Below are 24,203 nucleotides of genomic sequence, written 5' to 3' on the forward strand. Positions count from 1 at the left end.
GTATTTTCTTTTTTCATTAATATGAAATGATATGTTTGGGTATATTTCAGAAGGAAATTATTTTTTGTTTGATTCTGTATATTTGCAATGTTACAATAAATGTCTGTTTATAATAATAATAATCTGGAAGGGAAAATATATCATTTTATATCTCTCCAGGAGAGTCATCTTGGATGTCAAATGTACTGTGATTTTACTGTGTTCTAGGGGAGCCTATTTGTAACAAACCTTTCTGTTTTTTCTTGGAGCAGATGACTAATACAATGCATTCACATGTCAGATCATGAAAGCATTTTAGTGTAATTCTAATCTACTTCTGGCCAGGATAATGTGTTGATAATACATCTTTTGTACAGGATTTAGGTCTAAAGCATGCCAGCATTTTCTTCTCTGCAGGTCTTGTCAGCTCAAGGGTAAACTTGGATTATTTTGTTCTCACAGGCTAGGAATACTGGCAGAGGCATCTGGTGAGATTGTGACAGAAGAAGAGAACAATGTTAAAGGGGCAGAGGAAGGTGGAAATGGAGATGACAACAGATTCTGCTCTACATTGGTAGAAGCAGATGAAATAAAGAATGGAGAAGACAGCAACTGTACAGATGGGTGTCACAATGAGCAAGCAACAGTATCACTCAAACTGGTGAATATTTTAGATTACATATCCTATGAAGAAGGCTCTGGCATTCTGTGGCTGTTTTTGACCCATTCGGGTTGTGTGTTTAAGTTTGAAAACATGGAAGTTTGTCATGAGGAATCTCTTTACAGTTGTCAGTTCTATTTTAAATATATAAAGTCGGTTCAGCTTATAAAATCTCCATTGATTTCTAACAGGTTCTTTACTCCTTGGCATAGCGATACTATTTATTTTGATATACAGTACAGGAGAGAAGCAGAAAAGAGATCCTTAAGTCCGCAAGAGAAGCATTCAGCTTGCTAGTTAACATTTAATGTTTATTTGGTAGGTTATTCATGTTTAATAAAGAATGTATTAAATATTTAATAGGTTATTTAATGTTTACGCTATACTTGCACACATGGATGGCCTAATATTTTTGTCTTTGCATTTGTTATGAAGTTTTAATGATAAGGGCTAAGAACTTCAGAGCAATGAAGGAAGTGTGTTTTAGGAATGGACATATCAGTCTATTTCCAGTCCCTGTAAGTTTTGCATCTGTTCATTGTTACCAAGTGTCCTTTATGGACATGTGTACGTGTGTACACACATTCAGAGAGTCACACGTCTAAGGGACTTTTGAACTTTGGTCATAGTACATCTTGGTAGAGGTGACCCAGTGAGACATACACATACTGGTCTCATTGAAAATGGGGATTTTATCAAACACTCAAGAATCAAAAATATACACAGTAATTACTCTTGGGAATTAGCTAGTTAGGAATAGATACTATACGAACTCTAGAATGGACTCAGTTAGTTCATATATTACAAATAAACCTACACATAGGTTTAAATAAAAAATAAAAGGGCATTTATTTAGCAAATAAAACAAAAGGCCAAATGAATAGCATAGGCACTCCATGCACCAGGTTCATGTGATGGGGAAATTAGCTCAAAGGCCTGCCTGGCAGCTAAAATGACTGCAGTACATGGAAGACTAGGCTACAGACATGCATAGAGTGTCCAGGTTGGATTATGGTCCTGAGGAAGTTGTGGAGGATGGAGCTAAGCAAATTGGGGGGTCCTAATGCTGCTAGGAGAGAGAGGTTCAGGGAGGTGCAACTGCAAGAGTAATAAGTGGAGAAGAGCTCACAGAGACTTGAGCAGCAGGCAGTGCACCAAGGATAGTCCTTATGCATAGTCACCATGAGAAAAGAGAAGGGTGGAGTCTGGGCCACCTGTGCCCAACACACACTCTCATGCCAATTACCAGCACCTTGTGTTCTGTTTGCTCTCCCTGGCTTCCCTTCAACAATCTTTCTTGCAAATCATTTCTACTTCATCAATTTGCCATGGAGATTCACCAGTAAAATAGAAAAAGCTTGCTTGGAGTGGGGAGAAAAAAGGGAGAAAACAAAAGGGGGTTCTGGCTGCAATCCTTCCCACTGGATGATTGGGGCAAGGCTACCATAAGTGCACACAAACGCACAATATACAGCAGGTACGTGAGCGGAGGTAGCAATTTGTGGAGAAAAGACCTGGTTTGGTTTTGGACAACCAGACAAAGCATCAAGATGATGTGTTGCTAAAGGCATCGGGAATCTTGAAAGGGCTAGCTCAGGATGGGCAAAATCTAATCAAAACAGTGCTGTGCTGAAGTTGTGAGGCATAAGTTTGGGGAAATCCCTGTCCAACTACTGGACTTACCATTAATTATGCCACATCTGGAGGGAAGTCACTCTGTGCCTGGGGTGTGGGCCTCTCTAGGTTCTTGATCGCTGTGCCTGATTTAATTAGCACTTAATCTAGTGCTGCTTGATTAGGTGGTGTTACTAAATTTGGACCTGGGTGCGTAACCAAGTATTGATGCCCTCATTGCAAAATCGCCTGCTAAATACTTTACCATTCAGCCAGTCCCATAAGATAGACCATTTACACTTCCAATTTTGCATAAATGGCGCTACTCATGGCTGCCATTTTGCGCAAAAGGGCATTTATGTGAAAAGCTTGCCTGCAGTTTTCCGCAAAATGGCGGCTTGCAAGTAAGCCGGATGCTGCTCGCCAGGCACCCGCAGACCATCCGGTGGCTCGCAGTGTGCACCGAGCAGGGTCGGGCGGCCAGCAGGGGTCTGAAAAATGGTGCGCGAGGCGACAGCAGTTGAGTTCAGCCATCCCTAGTATTGTGTTATTCAGATGCAGATTCATGCAGATTTAATTAATTGATTAAAGGATTCTGGCTTACTGTGAATGACATAGCTTCCTCGTGCATGTTGCTCGATCACTCCCACGTGGCTCCTCTTGCAAGCAGGAGCAGCTAAACCAGGAGTGGGCAATTGGTAGGGCCCCAAGGGCTGCATGAGGTGCTGAGCCATTCTCTCTCTTGCTCTTTTTCTCTCTGATGGGATGGGGCGAGGTTAAGCCACCCCCATACCCACAAATATACATAAACACACTCATAGCCCCCCTCCCACTTACATGTATACAGATACCCACTATGGAACAAAGATGGCTAGAATGGCAAAAGAAGTTCTAGCCCTCCATACTCTGCGGTTTCCCTCTCAATAATACCTTTCAGAGATAAACCATAGAGTTCAGTGCATTAGAGTGTCAGTTTTAGGCCACAAAAGGAAAAAAAGGGACAGTAGGAGACGGAACTTGGGGTGGAGGATGGTCAGGGCACCTGCGGGCCACAGGGGAGATCTCTGATGGCTGCATGCCCAAACTGTGAACCTTTGTTCTTGGTTTATTCTTCTTGGCTTACGATTCTGGCTTGTCTGGGGAGAGACAAGCCAGAGTTCCTAGTTCACACATCACAATAAGCAAACTATGGACTGAAGGTTCATGGTTTGTTTAGCCACTTGCTTCCAGCGGGAGCGATTGAGTAGCGTACACCACAACACTGGTGCATTCATGATAAGCTTATTGTGCCATGTGATGAACACAGCCGACGCTATGTTACAGTGTTGACTGGGGCATCTTTCCATCTTAGCTAGAATACTCTGACCTGTGTTGTAGGAATTTCTTTGGAAACATGTGAGTATCTACAACTCTTCCTTGGAGTGCTTTGATTATGTGTCTACTTGCTCTGATCTTGAATCGCGGCCTTGTTTCTATGGATAGTCCAGCCTACTCTACTTCCCTCCCCCCGCCCCCATTATCATTTTACTTTCCATATAAGCGAAGTGAGCTCTTTTCAAGTATCAGGTAATTCTTTCTTCTTAACATCACAGTTTATATGAGGGGAAAAAAAACAGAAACAGAGTAAGACCTTTGGTACATAGACTCTTGAGCATATCTCAGAAACAATTCACTTGCAAGGACCTATTGAATAACCCCTTTTCACTTACAGCTGGGTTTTTTTTAATATATTTTCAATAGTTCTATAAAATCAATATGAGCATTAATAGCAAAAATTAGAGGATTCTCTCAAAGCATAGTAGGATAGAAGTGAAGTTTAGAAGCATAATTCACAATAGCAGCCTGTTCTAATTAGTTTAATCAATTCTTGTTAGTTAAGGGTGTGTGTTTACTAGGGAACGACTGTAGCTCAGTGGTGGAGCACACACACTTTTCATGCAAAAGGTCCCAGGTTCATTTCCCGGCATCTCCAGGTTGGGGGGGGGGGGGATTCCTCTCTGAATCCCTGGAGAGCCACTGCCGTTCAATGTTGGTAATACTGAGCTTGATGGACCGTTAGTCTGTTAGGCCGCTTCCTATGTTGCTATGTTTGTTTTAGAACTGCAAATATGCATATTCTCCCATAGTGATTTCATCCCCTCTAGATAAGACATTCCTGGATTCCTGGAAGCACTAGGGTAATCTCTAGTTAGCAGTAGGTCTAACTAAAAAGTTTCTTTTAAATAGATAGGAGGATTTTACTTACTTAGAATGAACTCCAGCTTTCAGCATCTTTTTTTCCATCAGCAAAACCAGAAACTTCTAGCTTGAGGTCAACCTTTTGTTGCTTGTTTCAGCTTGGTCAAACCTTTAATATCAAATCTAATATAAATATGGCAAATTGTTATTAATTAAGAGCCTCATACTCTTCAGGCTAGTAATTGTGTGGTGCTTGTCTAGTAAGATGTACAGAGGTCCCAAGTTAAAAGAGTAGCATCCTCCTTTTGAGGAGAACAAAATACCTGTTGTATTTGGATTCTTGTCTTTGGTTAATCTTAACTAATTTGTGCCAAGATAGGATGAAAATTAAGCGTGATGAAGAGGTTGTTTTAAATATTAAAAATAATATATAATATTCTCAACAGGTTCATAAGGAAACAAACACAGAAGACAGCACTGAGAATGTGGCAGTACGACCCAAGGAGAGACCCAACCTGAAGTCTCAACAGAATCCCTTTGTCAGGAACAGCATGATAGTACGCTCGCAAACCTTCTCTCCAGGCGAGCGGAACCAGTACATCTGTAGGGTAAGATAAAGCATGTTATTGATATTATTATTATTTATTAAATTTATTAATCGCCCATCTGGCTGGTCACCCAGCCACTCTGGGTGATGTACAACATATAATAAAACAGTTTAAAACAATAAAATTCTACAATAAAAACATTTTCTAAAATACCCTAACCCACCCCAAATGCCTGCCTGAACAACCACATTTTTAATGCACGGCGGAAGGTCATTAAAGAGGGGGCATGGCAGAGTTCCCTAGGGAGGGAGTTCCACAGAGTGGGGGCCACCACAGAAAAGGCCCTCTCCCTCGTCCCCACCAGTCTAGCTGTCCTGGCTGATGGGACAGAGAGACGGCCATCTGAGGCTGATCTTGTTAAGCGGCCTGTCTGGTGTTGCTGGAGGTGCTCCTTAAGATAGGCTGGGCCAGAACCATATAGGATTTTAAAGGTCAAAACCAACACCTTGAATTTGGCCCAGAAAACAACTGGTAACCAGTGCAACTCCTTCAGCACTGGAGTGATGTGATCTCGCCAACGGCTGCCTTTAATCAGGCGAGCCGCCATGTTCTGTACCAGCTGCAGCTTCCGAACTGTCTTCAAGGGTAACCCCACGTAGAGCGCGTTACAGTAGTTTAAACGAGAGGAGACCAGGGCATGTACTACCAATGGAGCAGATGGTCAGGAAGGAAGGGGCGCAGCCACCATATCAGATGGAGTTGATACAGCACTGTCCAGCTCACAGCTGACACCTGAGCCTCCATGGACAGCTGGGAGTCCAAAATGACCCACAGGCTGCGGACCTGGTCTTTCAAGGGTAGCCGTACCCCATTCAACACCAGGTCAACATCCCCCAGCCTCCTCTTGTCTCCCACCAAAAGTACCTCAGTCTTGTCAGGGTTCAGCTTATTCCTCCCCATCCAGCCACTCACAGTCTTCAGACATTTGGACAGGGATTCTACGGCCAACCTTGGTGAAGATCTGAATGAGAGGTAGAGCTGTGTGTCATCTGCATATTGATGACACCGCACCCCAAACCTCCTGATGATAGCCCCCAGGGGCTTCACATAGATGTTAAATAGCATCGGGGAGAGGATGGAACCCTGTGGCCACAAGTGAGTGGCCATGGGTCCGAAACCTCCTCTCCCAGTGCTACCCTCTGGTACCTGCCGGAGAGGAAGGACCGGAACCACCGCAATACGGTGTCTCCCAATGTCCAGCCCCTCCAGGCAGTCCAGGAGGATACCATGATCAACGGTATCAAAAGCCCCTGAGAGGTTGAGGAGAACAAGGAAGGAGCATTCGCCCCTATCCAGAGCCCTCCTCATATCATCCACCAAGGCGACCAAGGCCATTTCTGTCCCATGCCCAAGCCTGAAGCCCAACTGAAATGGGTCTAGATAATCGGTTGCTTCCAAGTATGCCTTCAACTGCATTGCCACCACCCGCTCAATCACCTTGTCCCAAAATGGCAGATTTGAGACTGGGCGAAAGTTGTTCAGAACTTGAGGATCCAAGGAGGGCTTCTTTAAGAGCAGTCTTATCACTGCCTCCTTGAGGGCTGATGGCATCACTCCCTCCTCAAGGGAGGCGTTCACCACCACCCTGATCCCCTCACCCAGTCTCTCTCTGCAGCCCATAATGAGCCAAGATGGGCAAGGATCAAGTAAGCAGGTGGTCGGCCTTACAGATGAAAGCACCTTGTCCACTTCATCAGAAGGAAGAAGCTGGAACCGATCCCACAAAACCGGTTTGCCACAGGCCGCCTCTTGCTCACTAACTGTATCCACAGCGTGCGGAGTAACACTCCTAATCTGATCAATTTTATCTGCAAAGTGCCTTTCCAAGGCCTCACAGGAGGTCTTAGAATGCTCCAGTGGTTTCGGAGCCACAGGACCGACCAGGCTCCGGACCACTTGGAACAGCCTCCTGGGACAGCACTCTGCAGACACGATAGAGGCAGCATAACATTCCTTTTTTGCTGCCTTCACCGCCCCGTGATAGGCTGAAGATACAGCTCTAGCCCGTGTCTGATCGTCTTTGGAACGAGACTTCCGCCACCGGTGCTCTAGCCATCTCACTAGGGATGTCAGAGAATTTTGCCATGAATCTCAGGGAGGCCGAATGCCAGCGCATTCAGCCCCCTGAAATCGGTGGCGAAACGGTCTGCCCCCACGCCCGCCCCCCTGGGACGGGACTTACCTTGGGCGAATCTTCCTGGCGGCTCCGGCGGCAGTTCGTTGGCGGCGGCGGCAGCGGCTCCAGCAGCCGGTCTTCCGACCGGCTACTGCCGCCGCCATTTCCAGTAAAAAAAAAAAAAAAACGTGATAGGCTATGTAAAGATTTATGTAGCCTATCATGGCTAGATTTTTAAAAAATACCGTGATAGGCTACGTAAATGTTTACATAGCCTATCATGGCTGATTTAAAAGAAGAAAAAAAAACAACGCGCGTACATGCCGCCATTTGCGTTCCTTATTTTGACACGTCTTAGTCTACGTAAACATTTACGTAGAATAAGACGGCGAAAATAAAGGGAACGCAAATAGCGTAGACACTACGCTATTTGCGTTCCCCTTATTTTCGCCGTCTTAGTCTACGTAAATGTTTACGTAGACTAAGACGTGTCAAAATAAGGAACGCAAATGGCGGCGCCCATGGGCGCCACCATTTGCATACGCTCGTTGTTTTTTTATTTTAAATCAGCCGTGATAGGCTACGTAAACATTTACGTAGCCTATCACGGCTGACTGCAGGGATGCAAACGGCGGCGACTATGGCCACCGCCATTTGCGGACCCAGCTGGCCAGGATTCGGGGTGGGGGAGGGACTGAGTGCCTCCCCCCCCCGGCCACAATTTCGGGGGGGGGAGGGACAGCGCGCCTACCCACCACCTCAAATCAATTTCGTAAAAAGGTAAGTGACTTTCGTACATCCCTACATCTCACTTCCTGTTTCAGAGCTCGTAACTCCAGATTGAACCATGGTGCAGTCCGAGCCCTGTTCAGGGGGAGAGGGCGTTTCGGAGCCAACCGATGTAATGCCCCAGTGATTGTGGCATTCCAGCCACCCACCAGGGTCTCAACCAAGTGGCCGTTGGCATGACCCAGAGAATCCCCAAGCGCGTTCAGGAATCCATTCGGATCCATAAGATGCCTGGGGCGGACCATTTTAATGGGTCCTCCACCCCTGCGGAGGGGTTGTGGAACCGAGAAGTCCAACATCACCAGATAGTGATCTGACCATGACAAGGGGGTGGTGGATATACCCCCGACTTCCAGATCACTCCCCGCTTCTCCAGAAACAAACACAAGGTCTAGTGCATGACCGGCTACATGGGTGGGCCCAGTTAGAATATGGTGCAGCTCCCAGGAGGCCATGGTCTCCATGAAGTCCCGAGGTGCTCCTGTGAGGATGGCCTCCGAATGTACGTTGAAGTCCCCCAACACCAGTAAGTTAGGGGACTGTACACGCACATCAGAGACCACCTCAAGCACCTCGGCCAGGGAGTCAGTCGTGCAGCGGGGTGGACGGTACATGAGCAGAATCCCCAGACTGCCCTTTGGGCCCAGCCTCCAGTACATGCACTCAGCAACCTTGGTCTCCCGGAGAGGGGGTCTGGTGAAGACCAAGGACTCTCAGTAGATAACAGCCACTCCCCCTCCCCAGTCCCTAGCTCTCGGCTGCTGTGCATATGAAAATCCAGCTGGGCACATGGCTGCAAGAGTTGCAGCAGCAGCCTTGGCCAGCCAGGTCTCCGTAATACATGCCAGGTCTGCACCCTCATCCAGGATCATGTCATGGATGAGGGAGGTTTTCTGGGTAACAGACCTGGCATTGCAGAGCAGCAAACAAAGGCCAGAAGATGGAGTCACGTCTCCCCCAGCCATCCTTTGGCTCTGGGCAGGCCCGGAGCAGGGGACAGATACTACCCATCTCTCCCTTGTTCCCCTTACCTGGCATGGCCTGCCCCTAGCGCTCCACCAGCACCTGCCGCCCAGCCTCGGTATGTTCTGGCCCCCAACACTCCCCCCACTGCCTCCATCAGGTGGACAGATGCCCCCTCACTCCCAACTATCAGGCAGGCTACCCACCCCTAAAAACACAACAGAATCCCCCAGCAATTAATAACAACAACAAGAACAATTAAAAATAATGCCAGGCAGGAGTCCACAGTAGCGATGGTGGTGGTGGTGGTGGTGGTGGTGGTGGTGGCGACGGCGGCGGTGATGGCGGCAGCGCAGCAGCAGGAGGAGGAGGAGGAGGAGGCATGCCTCTTCCCCGATGGTGGCAGCTTCTCCTGCAGGCCCTGGCTCTCCCAGGCCACCTCAGCCAGCCAGCTTATGTAGCCCTTCCAGGAAGGGGCAGGTGGAAGCAGCACAGCTGGCTCAGTACCTGGGGGCCTGGTCCTGCAGGGACTGGCAGTCTGCCAGGCAGAAGTCCACAGGGAAGGCCTGGTGGTGGTGGTGGTGGTGGTGGCAGCAGGCCCGGCAGCAGGCCCAATGGTGGCAGCTTCTCCTGCAGGCCCTGGCTGTCCCAGGCCACCTCAGCCAGCCAGCTTATATAGCCCCTCCAGGAAGGGGCAGGTGGAAGCAGCACAGCTGGCTCGGTACCTGGGGGCCTGGTCCTGCAGGGACTGGCATTCCACCAGGCAGAAGTCCGCAGGGAAGGCCTGGTGTTGGTGGCGGCGGCGGCGGCGGCAGCAGGCCCAGCAGCAGCAGGCACACCTCTTCCCCAGTGGTGGCAGCTTCTCCTGCAGGCCCTGTTCTTCATGAGGTCCTCTTAACTAAAGACTCATTTAACTTCTTTGGCAATGACACTTTGCTGGCAATGAGCCATATCCTGAGAACCTGGTGTCCATCTGTTAGCTGCTAAGCTATGGGAAATGGTCTCTTCCACCTGTGGAATACACGTGGAAACTCTCAGTCCCTTCACAAAATATTGTCTGGACATTAGAATATGTCTGTCTGTCTGTCACTCTCTCTCTCACACACACACTCATACACATGATCCCACACATTTTACTATATAAGCAAAACTGTCATTTAAACAAATTTATGCTGCAATTATATACACACGTTCGAGTAACTCTCAGTGAATTCAGTAAGACTTACTTCTGAGTAGACATGCAAAGAATTCCACTGTAATTCCGTAAAATAATCTAGTCCTTTGATTGCTGAAACGTATCCTAGAACAGTTAAAAAAAATATACAACATGCTGCTTCTGTGAGATTTCCAGCAGCAGTATGTAATTTTTAAAATTAATATAGGCAATGTGGAAACAGCATTTATTCTGAGGATACTTTGTCAGAAGTACCTTTCTGGAAGGAGCTGGGGCTGTTTCAAATAAACTACCTGTGCTCGTGTGAAATCTGAGGCAGTATACACACATGAGAGAGTTACAAACTGTAAGAGACTGAATATATGAATAATTGATCGATCCGCCTTCAGTATTTTGAACATCACTTCTTGTTTTGTTCTCCAATAGGAAAGGGTTGAGCAATTATTTTCTATCTTATTTTTGGTATTTTTTAGAAATCTGAAATCTGGATGCTAAATTTTGCAATAAACAAAACCTGGTTCCTTCAGCCTTCAGATGATACCATCCTCATAGCTGCTCTCTAAAACTTTCCTAAGTGTTAGCACCCTTCTTGAATTGGGTTGTGTAGAACAAGAAGACTACACTTGAGCTCTGTCTTGGTGCTATGAGTTCTCCATCTCGGATAAGATACTTTGGTTAAATTAATTCAAAGTAGCATTGATCGTCACTTTAATATTGATGTCTGTATTTAATGCTTTATTAATATCATGTCTGCTAATAGGATGGGCAAGAGTGTGTAGTTTGATAAGGACTGTGAATTGACAGGCAGGTGCCATTCTCATTCTGCTCAGGGCTAATCTAGATGATACATTAAAATGCATAGCATCTAGCAGAGCCTACTGCTTTTTAAAACATTACTGTAAGCATGTGGAGACCCAATCCATATTGGGACCACTGTTCATGGGTAGGGGAAGATTAAACCTCCCCACCCAGCCACTTCCCCCCTTAAATTCACCCCTCCCCCCAGCAATAGAAAGAGGAAAAAACTCAGTTGGAGCCACAGGAATTCACATTTCCTTGCCATACATTCCTTTCCTCATCTGTTGTTCATGGCAAGCTGCTGTATGACAAGGAAAGGGTGAAGCCCTGTAGCAGCCCATCAGCAGGCCCAGCATGGGTGAGCCAAAAGATTGAGGTGGATCTGGAGAACTTTGCCTCTCCTTGTCACAAAGGGTGTGTGCATGCACGCTTGCTTGTTTTTGTGCACAGATACACATACACTGATAAACTGTAAATCCATCTTGATTGTAGTCCCTACACAATCCCACTGGATATCTAATTCAGACTATTAATACATGTAAACACTTTATATGTGTTTGTCACCAAATCGTATGCTTTCCTTACTACATTTCTTTTTCTAATCTAATACCTGTTTTAGAGCTTTCTGAGGAGGATGCCATTTGAGGCTAGGTCAAAAAGCCTTCTCTATTAAATGAGTTACTTTACCAAACTGGAAAACAAGGTTGATCTCGCATGATTCATTCTTAATAAATGTATGTGGGCTGCTGCTAATCGCATAATTTGCTATTAGATAATTTCAGGTTGTTCTAATATTGTTTTTATTATTTATTATCTGTCTTCCTTCTTTTTCTTTAATAGTGCAATGGGAAGCCCAGTTTGTTTCCATTTGTACCTATCCAAATGCATAAGTGACATTTAAGCACTAACATATGCCCATTACCATCAATGATCTCTTTAACAGCTCACTTCCTATGTAAGAAAACTAATGTCTCTTTGAGGAAAGAGGAATCACACAGCTATTTTTCAAATGCTAGCTACATCAGCATATTTTAAGGCTCAGACTTCGTTAATTATTGAAAATTCTGTGGAATAATTCTTCTAAATAATGTTTAATCTCTCTTCTAGAAGAACTGAAAGGTATAGCATTCTTATGGAGTTTCCTTTTTTAATTTAAAGTTCTTAACATTACATTTTTGTTCATAAAACAACAAAACAGTCCCTCAACAGAACACCCTGTCTACCAACATCCCACCCTCTCCCACAAAAAAGGGAGACTCTTGGAAAGGAAAAAGGGGGGAGTGGATGAAGGTGAGGCAAGCAGCAATTATTTAGTGGAAATAGAGAGAGTTATAATTCAAAGATCTCCAGAAGCATGGACCAGATACTGTTAAATGTATAATTGTTGTTATGCTACAATGGCAGTATATATACTACTTTACAGAATTTCACAGACAGCACAAGACAGGTCCCTCTTCCCAAGGAACTTACACTATAAATTAGACAGTGGAAAAACAACAGATAAACAATTTTCTGATGATTGACTACAATCTTAGGTCCAAAGAAGATATTGGCTGTAATCAGATAACACTAAATCATGGCTTAGTGCTACAAGCACAAGCAGCCTTGAGCATGGGGTTCATGTGCTCACTTCCCCCTCCATGTATGAAGAGAGGAGCTTCCAGTCCTGGTTTGCATTAAACCACAGTCTGCCATTTTGTCTGAACCCAGCAAACTAGGGCTTGCAAAAACAAAGGTTGCTGGATTCCGACAAAACACCAGGCTATGGTTTGCTACTAAGCTAGGAACAGAAGCATTCAATCACTGCACACAAGGAGGTGATGAAGGGTGCTCAAGCCTGAGGCTTATATTCATAATGCTGAACTATGGTTTAGTATTATGTCTAAATAGGGTCATTATAAGATAGAGTTCCATTGTAATGTCTGCAAAAGTAGTGTCAGCATTCTGTTTAAGCAGTACTTCATCAAATGAAGCTCCCAAATTGGTACAAAGAAAGGAATCTAATATTCTGTGTGGTTGTGTAAGTTTTTCTACTGATCTTCAGTATTCAGTTCCTTAATCTGCTGTAGAGTTTTCTTCTAGAAAATCTTGTTCTGGCTCTTTGGTTCTGCTACAATCAATGAATGATGTTGATTCACATTAACTAGTATCAATGATTGTTATTTGATGAGCCAGATAGAAGCAGGACTTCCTTTGGCAGTTCAGACAAGGGTTTGCCTTAGGCCAGTAACAGATGCTTGTGTTTTGAAACAAGAAAGCAACAAGGCAGTTGGTGACTGTTAACTTAATGGAATCCCAGTGCATTTTTTTTCTGTTGAATTAATTATTGGTAATTGATTTGTGGCTTTTTAACAACTCTGCGTTAATGATTGTCGCTGATGGGCCATCTCCAACAGCACATGTAGTACTTACTCTTTGTAACTTTAACACCAGGAGCTCTTTCATCTCAAATCCAACTACTTTATGTTACAAATCCTGTCGGTTCCTTGTTTTGACAGTTAAATCGAAGTGATAGCGACAGCTCAACGTTGGCCAAAAAGTCTCTCTTTGTGAGAAATGCCACAGAGCGGCAGAGCCTGAGAGTTAAAAGGGTATGTCTCTTTGACTGTTTGTTACTTGCTTTTCCATTTTGTTTTTAAAAGGTTGCTGTATTGAAGAGTTTCATATACAAACGTAAGCAAGTATTGTGTTAAAACAAATGCATATGAATGACCCAATCCTTCCTTGTTCTGCAGCAGATAAAAGTAAGAACCAAATTACACATGTAGAAATTCCCTGCATCTTTCTCTCTGAGATGCTAGACTTCCAAGTGTAGGAACGTCTGCATAAAAGGGAGCATTCAGTTTCCCATATGCATTCTGAAATGGGATAATCTAAGACTATTGCTCCTGTAGTATTCTGAAATATGAAAATCATTCGTCAGTAACAACTGTTTTAGAACCACATCTTGTATGTCTGTTATGCACTTATGCAGAAACCCTCACAACCCTACAGCCAATCCTGACCTTGCTGTTATACACCCTGCTTTTTCCCTCAGTGTAGCAAATACCTGTCTTGGAGCCCTAGAAGAGGTGGGGTTGCAGGATACAGTGATGTATGAGGGCAGGGTTATGGGCACCCTCTTGCAGCTATTTGACAGCAGCTAAGGTTCCCAGACCTAGCTCAGCCACCAGATGTCTAGCTCTGTTCAGCACCTCATTAGAAATCAGTCATACTTAGGATTCTTCACCTTAGGATTCTTCAAGAATGAAAGATCCTTTAAAAAGTTAGATTTGTGTACATACGTATTCAGCATGCAAAGAGCATGGCTAATATTCACAGCATGTGTTTTCTAGAGGAGATAATGGGGAAAATTACATTTGCAGCCTATATCTATAATAGAAAATAAAAAAACAGTTGTGGAATCTCTTCCTAATAATTGTAAAGAACTTTGGCTAAAAAAACCCCTCATTAATGTGTTTATCTTGTGATGCTTCAAAAATAGACCTATTCCAGAAAGACAAGTGCAGAATAGTAGCCCTGTAGCATTTGGTTTGATCACAACTTCACATATATACATATTTTGTATGTACAGAAAAAAATAAATTTGACATGCTTTACATGACATACAACTGAGATGTTTTCATACATTGTCTATACTTGTAGTAATTCTTGTTTTCTGACATTCCTAAATACTGTAGCCTGCCTGCCAGCCTAACGTGCGAAGAGCAAGACAAGAGCGCCCTGCCCGCACCTCTCTTGACTTGGAGCTGGATCTCCAGGCTTCTCGGACACGACAGAGTCGCCTGAATGATGAGCTGCAGACGCTCCGTGATCTTAAGCAGAAGCTTGAGCAGATGAAAGCAAGAGGGGAGACAGAGCTTCCTCCGTGTGTGTTGGAGGATGAAAGATTCCAAAAGCTCTTGAAACAAGCTGAAAAACAGGTATGAAGCTCAAACCAGACATCTCTAAATGAAAGAGTAGCGCACACATAAAGTTACAGTGCCTATATAATTAAAAAATTATTGAAACTCCATGCGTTCATATTAGTTTGAAACACTCAGCATCTGGACTTGAGAAATATATCTAGAAGTGTTTTCTTCTTCTGACTTAAAATTGCTGATCGACTGAACCTTTAGTTGTCTGTATGTGTTTGTTTATGTATGTATTTACAACATTTGTATGCTGCCCCATAACAGCTTACAATTTTGTTGTTCAGTCGTTAAGTCGTGTCCGTCTCTTAGTGACCCCATGGACCATAGCACGCCAGGCCTTCCTGTCCTCCGCTCACTCCCGGAGGGTGCTCAAGTTCATATTCATTGCATTGGTGATGCTATCTAGCCATCTCATCCTCTGCCGTCCCCTTCTCCTTTTGCCTTCAATCTTTCCCAGCATCAGGGTCTTTTCCAGTGACTTTTCTCTTCACAATAGGTGGCCAAAATATTTGAGCTTCAGCTTCAGTATCTGTCCTTCCAATGAGCACTCAGGGTTGATTTCCTTTAGGATTGACTGATTTGACCTCCTTGCAGTCCAGGGGACTCATAAGAGTCTTCTTCAGCACCACAGTTCGAAAGCATCAATTCTTCGGCGCTCAGCCTTCCATATAGTCCAGCTCTCACAGCCATACGTTACTACTGGGAAAACCATAGCTTTGATTAGAGGGACCTTTGTCGGCAAGGTGACGTCTCTGCTTCTTACTATGCTGTCTAGGTTTGCCATAGCTTTCCTCCCAAGGAGCAAGTGTCTTTTAATTTCATAGCTACAGTCACCGTCTTGGAGCACAAGAAAATAAAATCTGTCACTGCTTCCATTTCTTCCCCTTCTATATGCCTGGAAGTGATGGGGCCAGATGCCATGATCTTGGTTTTTTTAATGTTGAGTTTCAAAACAGCTTTTGCACTCTCCACTTTCACCCTCACCAAGAGGCTCGTTAGATCCTCTTCGCTTTCTGCCATGAGGGTGGTATCGTATGCGTATCTGAGGTTGTTGATAATTCTCCCGGCAATCTTAATTCTGACCTGTGATTCATCCAACCCGGCATTTCTCATGATGTACTCTGCATATAAGTTAAATAAGCAGGGCAACAATATACAGCCTTGTTGTACTCCTTTCCCAATTTTGAACCAATCGGTTGTTCCATGTCCGGTTCTTACTGTTGCTTCTTGACCCTCGTACAGGTTTCTCAGGAGACAGGTAAGGTGGTCTGGTACTCCCATCTCTTTAAGAATTTGCCACAGTTTGTTGTGATCCTCACAATCAAAGGCTTTAGCGGAGTCAATGAAGCAGAAATAGACTTTTTTCTGGAATTCTCTTGCTTTCTCCATGATCCAGCAAATGTTGGTGATTTGATCTCTAGTTCCTCTGCCTCTTTGAAACCCAGCTTGTACTTCTGGTAGTTCTCAGTTGACATACTGCTGAAGCCTAGCTTGTAGGATTTTGAGCATAACCTTGCTGGTGTGTGAAATGAGTGCAATTGTACGGTAGTTCGAACACTCTTTGGCATTGCCCTTCTTTGGAATTGGAATGTAAACTGACCTTTTCCAGTCTTGTGGCCACTGTTGAGTGTCCTAAAGTTGTTGGCATATTGAGTGCAGCACTTTAACAGCATCATCTTTTAGGATTTTAAATAGCTCAGCTGGAATACTGTCATCTCCGCTAGCTTTGTTGTTAGTAATGCTTCCTAAGGCCCACTTGATTTCACTCTCTAGGATGTCAGTCTCAAGTTCAGTGACGGTACTATCATGGCTATCAGGGACATTCAGATCTTTCCTGTATAGTTCTTCTGTGTATTCTTTCCACCTCTTCTTAATCTCATCTGCTTCTGTTAGGTCCCTGCCTTCGTTGTCCTTTATCATGCCTGTCTTTGCACAAAACGTTCCCTTGAGATCTCCTATTTTCTTGAAGAGAAATCTGCATTCAGTTGGGTATATCTTCCCCTTTTCCCCTTGCTTTTCGCTTCCCTTCTTTCCTCAGCTACTTGTAAAGCCTCATCAGACAGCCACTTTGCTTTCTTGCATTTCATTTTCTTTGGGAAGGATTGAGTTGCTGCCTCCTGAACAATGTTACGGATCTCCGTCCATAGTTCCTCAGGCACTCTGTCTATCAGGTCTAATCCCTTAAATCTATTCATCACCTCCACTGTATATTCATAAGGGATATGATTTAGGTCATACCTGAATGGTTTAGTGGTTTTTCCTACGTTCTTCAATTTAAGCCGAAATTTTGTAATAAGAATCTCATGATCTGAGCCACAGTCAGCTCCAGGTCTTGTTTTGACTGACTGTATAGAGCTTCTCCATCTTTGGCTGCAAAGGACATAATCCATCTGATTTCAATATTGACCATCTGGTGATGTCCATGTGTAGAGTCGCCTCTTGTGCTGTTGGAAAAGAGTGTTTGCTATGATCAGCGTGTTCTCTTGGCAAAACTCTATTAGCCTTTGTCCTGCTTCATTTTGTACACCAATGCTGTGCTTGCCTATTATCCCGGTGATTTCTTGACTTCCTGCTTTAGCATTCCAATCCCCTATGATGAAAAGGACATCTTTTTTTGGTGTTAGTTCTAGAAGGTGTTGTAGGTCTTCACAGAACTGATCAACCTCAGCTTCTTTGGTCTCAGTGGTTGGGGCATAGACTTGAATTACTGTGATGTTGAATGGTTTGCCTTGGATTAGTACCGAGATCATTCTATTGTTTTTGAGATTGTACCCCAGTACTGCTTTTCCCATCCTTTTGTTGACTATGAGTGTTACTTCATTTCTTCTAAGGGATTCTTGCCCACATTAGTAGATATAATGGTCACCTGAATTAAATCTGCCCATGCCTGTCCATTTTAGTTCGCTGATTCCCAAGATGTCGATGTTCAATCTTGCCATCTTATGTTTGACCACCTCCAGCTTACCTTGATTCATTGATCTTACATTCCAGGTTCCTAAACAATATTGTTCTTCACAGCATCGGATTTTCTTTTCATCACCAGACACATCCACAGCTGAGTGTCCTTTCAGCTTTGGCCCAGCCACTTCACTCTTTCTGGCGCTACTTGGAAATTCCCTCTGCTCTTCCCCAGTAGTATATTGGACACCTTCCGACCTGAGGGGCTCATCTTCCGACGTCATATCTTTTAGCCTTGTGATATGTTCCATGGGGTTTTTTCGGCAAGAATACTGGAGTGGGTTGCCATTTCCTTCTCCAGTGGACCACATTGTGTCAGAACTCTCCGCCATGACCTGTCCGTCTTGGGTGGCCCTGCACGGCATAGCTTATGGCTTCACTGAGTTACGCAAGCCCCTTCACCACAACAAGGCAGTGATTCATGAAGGGGATAGCTTACAATACACAAACATAAAAATAATTTAAATACAAAATAGAACATAAAACCTTAAAATCAAAAGGAACATAAAATACAACAACAAAACTAAACTCACAGCACCCTAAAATTAGATTCCAAAATGGAGAGAACCAAACTACATGAATTATTTAAAGGGGCGCTGAAAAGACCCACTGGATGGCGCCAGACAAACCTCTTTGGGAAGGCTGCTCCATAACTGGGGTCCCACAGCTGTTTGCAATTGCAACATGCTCTGACAGTTGGTTCCTTCAACTGACCAAGCGCTATGTGAAAAATCATTTTGTCTTGTCCTTTCTTAAACTTTCTGCCTGTAAATTTCATCGAACACCCCTAAGTTGTTGCATTTGAGAGTTAATAGTCTTTCTTTATTCACTTTCTCCATGCCTGTCATGATTTTGTAAACTCTCATCTCACCACCACCTCTTTCCACTTTTTTCCCCCAATGTGTAAAGACTTAAGTATGTAAGCCTTTCTCAGTAAAGAAGATGATTCATCCCTATCCTTGTTTTAGAACCAATTCCATATTTTAAGGCAGTGGCAATAGGGGATTTATAAGTCATTTGCACATAATGTTTACAGCCATCATTCAAAAGGGGAATGTGTGTACCTCCCCTATGAGAAATGAGTGTGAGATGTGGGTACATCACAAAAAGGATGTGCAACTTGTTTGTCTATTCTGTTATCATTGCTTTCTCATAATGTACGAAGCAGCCCTCAGTTGTCTTCTTTCTAGGTTGGGTGACTAGGAATTCACACAGTGTTCCTAAACTATTTTTTCACTGTCACAACACGTAGACCTGGTTTGCGCATAACGGCAGTGGAAAAGTGCTGCTTCCCATGCACCCATCACTTCTGCTTTTACTCAGAAACCTATGATTGGCCTGTTCATAGGTTGTTGAGCATGAGGTGTGAACCCAGCAGTTAACCCTATAACAAACCATGGGTTAAAAGTGGAAGTGGTTGGTGCACTGCAGGCAGCATGCCCACTCTCTCCCTCTTGTGCACTATTAACCCATGGGCGATCATGGCATGCAAACCATGTCACTGTTGGTGCTCTCAACTTTTCTACATTTCCTGAGTCACTACACCAAATTCAGAATCGTGCACCTAGAATTATTTATCCCAATATGCATGGTGATGCTGTAATTCAATTCAGTGATTCTCAATGTACCTGTCACTAAACACAGAGTTGCTTTAGGAAAATTATCTTTAGCTATAAAATGGGCGCAGAGCACTTCGGATTTTTACCAAGACGGTAACTGGTTTTTAAATATTCGCTTCTGTTCCAGCTTTTAGGAACAATTTACTGATTATTATTCTTGTGGTAGATTTTAAACAAGAACTTGGCAAGGCTGTTTACAAGATTACTGGAAGTACCAGATGTAGAGAGATCTACATTGGGCCCAAATATTAGAAGAACAAAATCGTAAAGGTGATACCTTTTACTTCAGCAACTTTGTGTTGGTATAGGAGAGCACAGGGCTTCAAAGCTCACATTGCTATCAATAGCCTTTGCAGGGAATTCCATGAAATCCAAACTTACATCCTCCTATAGTAGGGATGGGCAACTTCTGACCCACCAGATATTGTTGGACTGCAACTTCTGTCAGCCCTTACCTGCATATCTGATGGTGAGAGATGATGGGAGTTGCAGTCCAACAACACTTGGAGGGCAGCACTTTCCCCATCCTTGTCATTTAACAATAGAAGCTTGCTTAATAAAAGATTTACCTATCTTTAAAAAATGGGCTAAATCCAGCATTACACAAGTGGATTTACACTTGGCGCAATGGCGGTTTCCCTTCCCCTCCTCCCTGCAACCCCCCGAATCTGCTCCACAGGGTCTCCCAAACTTCTGGAGCAGATTTGGGGGCTGTGGGGTAGGGGAGGAATTGGATCCACTAATGGTGTCCGTTCCACTGGCAGAAAGACACCGTTGGATACAACCTGTTAGATATAAACTTAAATTTTGCTGAGGTTTAGTGGACATTTTGCATCTACTTCATTGTCATGTAGAAGATGTCCAGCATACTTCTCTCTGTCTCTCTTATCTCTCATACTTAAGGGAAAAAAACCCTGTTGATGTTTTGTTTCCCTCTTTCCCTTCTGTTCCTTGCATCTTTAAAACCTATTTTAAATATTAAAGTCCTGGATATTTTGTTCTTATTTATTATTTTATTTTATTTACAACATTTGTATACTGCTCCCCATCTAAAATGGATTGCAGAGGAGTGAACACAAGAAGTACAATAGTAAAAAAGATAAAAGATTAAAACATCATATTACAATTATTAAAAACAATGCCAACTAAAACTGTGGCTGGTCATTTAAGGAATGCTTCCTGGAACAGAACTGTTTTCAGGAGGCACCAGAAGCAACACAGTGTGAGCGCCTGCCTGACCTCCAGGACAGGGAGTTCCAAAGAAAGGGGGCCACCACACTGAAGGCTCTTCTCCTGGTGGACTCCAATTAGGACATAGGTCCATGTGGAACCTCCATAATCAAACTGAGTGCATAAACATTTCCGTTAAAGAGCTAGAAATGGGAACCTATAAGTCTATAAGGCGACAGTCCTATGCACACACTCCTGGGAGTAGGTCCCATTGAACTCAGTGGGGCTTTCTTCTGAATAGATATGCATGAGATTGTGCTATAAAATACCTTTTAAAAAAATTAAAGCCAGTGTACTGTTCTGAATCTTCTTCAAAAGCTTGCATGTATTCTCTTTTGCAGCGGCCATGTGTTTTCTCCACAAGGCAATACTATGCCTTCCTGTGGAAATACTGTTTCCATTAAAATGCAAACGTCAATAGGCACTTTAGAGCTTTTAGTGTACTAATGAAAAAGTTAAGACAGGCACTAAGATAGCAGAATGCTTTATTAACACAACGGGAAGGCATTTAATAAAACTAATCAACATCACAGGAAGCAGATAAATGAAAGATAATTTAAGGTGTTTGAGATATTAGACACTCTTAATTGCCACAAGGGTTTTCAAACACTGGGCTGAATGTTGTCTGATTATAAAATCCAGGCCATACCTGTTTCTTAACTCATCCTAAGGACAGATTAAATGAGATACCGGGTGTGCAAAAAGTGCTTGGGCATGCAGGGTTTCATGTGGCCTGGCATCTCATTTAAAAGAACGCTTAATCCATCTGCCAGCCACTAGCACACAGCATTTGCATACCAATAGAGCTTCCTCCTGGGCCACACGTTTCTGGTGTGCAAATACTTGGACATGGATTAAAAGGCTTTTAGAGGGCCTGCCAGGCATTATGGAGTCCTTTTCCTGCACCAATAATTAAATAAGCCCTAAGTTATTTTAGTTGCTGTGCCAATATGTCTCTTTCCTTATTTGTGCTGAAGGCATTTTGCAAGGTGCTCTTTCTCAGCCTCCTCGAGTCCTCTATCATATTGTCAATTGCTACATGTTAGCTGTAATTTTGTTCCCTCACCAGGCTGAACAATCAACGGAGGAAAAGAAACGGGGTTTAAGTGCGGAAAAATTGATGAGGAAAGCTTCGAAGGACGTGTGCCGGTTGCGAGAGCAGAGCCAGAAAGTGCCGCTCCAGGTGCAGTCATTCAGGTAAAGAGAATTTGGATTTCTTGGACTTTTATAAAAAAAGTATCTGTGACAATTTCTCAATTAGCCATTTCACCCTAAGTATACATCTTTCTAGAGTTAGTCAATACTGTAGGATTAAATACTCAATAAATGGAATTCAGTGTGTGGCATGTTCTTTTAAAAAAATACATTCAGGGTGTGTTTTACAATTTAATAGCTCTGGAGAATTAGAATTAGAAAGGAGGTGAAGCAATTGAAAGTAATCACCCATGTACTCTAGTTCTGAAGGTTGTAGCAAAAGGCATTAATGGTCTGCAGTAAATCCTCACCCCAGTTTCAGCCATTTACAAGACACATAATTTCAAATTGTCTGGAGTAAACAATTTCAAGACTTGGCTCTGTGATTTCCTTTGACAGAAAGCAAGTAGAGGTGTATCAGTAAAAAACTGATTTCTCAATACCAATCAGGTTGTTTTTCTAATGTCCCATAAAAATAGAGTCAACCATGATTTTCCTCAAATATTTTCAGGGCAGGGCGGTGTGTGTGTGTGTGTGAGCATGTGTGGCAGGATCACAGCAAATCTGTTCTATGACTGTGACTAGCCCAGGTATTTTATTCAGAATCTCTCTGAAGAAGTGTGATGTCTCCCTATACTCTGTACGAATAGTAGATAAGAGTGCAATCCTATGCATGTTTAGAGAGAAAAAAAGTCCTACAACTCCCAGCATTCCCCAGCTAGCATGGCTGGCTGGGGAATGCTGGGAGTTGTAGGACTTCTTTCTGTCTAAACATACATAGGACTACTCCCTAAGTTGATCATATCTAGGGTAGACATAAGAGTTCTTTTAATTTGTGTCCAGTTATCAATATGATGAAGTGCCATCTTCTGCCTAGATTTTAGTTAAGGTTAAAAAGATGGCTTTGATGAGACAGCCTTCAAGCTTATGTATTCTTGTTTTTTATGTATCTATAATATGCATGTGAGAGAGATACTATAAAATACACATACATATATACATACACACCCTTGCATATAAGTCAGAATTAGTATTGCTGGAAAACTATTTTCCTGACCACTTTAAATGCTCACTCTACAAATTCTTGATATCAAACTCAATATTTAAACAAAAATGTAATCAAGCTCCTCATTAGGGGCAGATTAACTTTTTGTCAGTAGAAAAATTGACTACAAATTTAGTATTGGGTTAAATGTACCCCATGAAAGCCATACAAATAAAATACCTGGTGGGCGTTATTAGGCATGACACCACTTGCAAGTAAAAAAAAACACCATGTTTTTATTGAAAACTTTTCTTTTCCAGTAAAACAGTATAGTTGCACATCTGTCATGAGGGATCAATGTAAAGTACAAAAATTTAAATGGTATGGGGGAAGCTAACTGACCTCATGGATTTTAAGGGCCAGTCCTATGGGTTGCGCTCTGGGTATTTGTAAGCCCCCGAACTCAGAGGCTTACAAGCATCCTATGCAGAGAGGGAGGTGCCTTTAGCTAGATCAGAGATTTTGCCTGTCTAGCAGTGGCTTTGGGGAGGGGGAGGGAAGGAGGCTGAGGCGGCGATTGGAAAAGGAGTAAGCCGGCTGCCCTGGCCTCTTCCCCTCCCCATCCCCAGGAACACCTCCTTTCCCCCATCGCCACACTCCGGTTCGCAAGTATGGAGAGACAGCCAGTACGGTTCTTTCCATGCCAGCTATGAGGGGGAGGGGGCAGGGAGCGCGGTTTCCTAGCTCAGAGCATGGAGCCAGGAAACCGAAAAATCCTATGGCCCCCAGACTCTGTGTAGGGACATAGGATTGTTCCCTTAAATTTAAAAATATATGCCATTACCATACATAATGGTAAGATTATAAGACTGCTGCACATAAGATGTATGTGCAGCAATCATGAGTTATTAATTACCAGTATCAGCAACAAATCTCACACATCTTGCAACCCTAACATGCTGCCTGAGCACAATCACTACATTTCAGAATTGCGTGAGCACGACTGACAGATTGTACTACCGTTGACATGGCGAGAACTCATAAGCAGTAGTCAAGCCGTATTTGAGGCGGTCACTTTCACTCCTAACACCTTATGAGCATGTTTTTCCAGTTGTCTCAATCATTCTGATAAGGGTAGGATTGAACCCCAAAGCTCTAAGAATAAAAACATCAATTTTTCGCTAAACTGAGAAGTGTTTTTTTCAGTGCTGTCAGGGTGCATTTGACCCCACCTACCAGTGAAAGCTTAAATCTCCTCATTTCTTCAACTATATTAAACATTCACAATAAGGACTGTTGCTACTTGGGTCTGCATGTTAATCACCAGCCCCTCAAATACTACTATATTGCTAATTTCATATACAAAACTGAATAAAATAATACTAATTATTTCGTATAAAATAATACGAATATTTTAATGGCT

The 24,203-nt window shown here is 43.4% G+C and overlaps 1 protein-coding gene across 4 annotated transcripts in view; it reads left to right on the top strand.

The window, feature by feature from the left end:
- The window catches only part of WWC2 (WW and C2 domain containing 2), a 208,057-nt gene that overhangs the window by 178,183 nt on the left and 5,671 nt on the right, over positions 1–24,203 (top strand). For 3 of the 4 annotated variants that reach the window (XM_084856505.1, XM_084856507.1, XM_084856509.1), the window contains 5 exons: positions 442–640; positions 4,879–5,040; positions 13,379–13,471; positions 14,561–14,803; positions 21,671–21,798. In XM_084856505.1, the coding sequence (XP_084712631.1) occupies positions 442–640; positions 4,879–5,040; positions 13,379–13,471; positions 14,561–14,803; positions 21,671–21,798 (825 nt within the window). The remainder of the gene's footprint in view (positions 1–441; positions 641–4,878; positions 5,041–13,378; positions 13,472–14,560; positions 14,804–21,670; positions 21,799–24,203) is intronic. The other variant, XM_084856506.1, reaches the window with a different exon arrangement.

Source organism: Heloderma suspectum, chromosome 5, assembly GCF_057233095.1.
Source record: "Heloderma suspectum isolate Gila_16-S chromosome 5, 16-S_ref, whole genome shotgun sequence".
Classification (NCBI taxonomy): Eukaryota; Metazoa; Chordata; class Lepidosauria; order Squamata; family Helodermatidae; genus Heloderma; species Heloderma suspectum.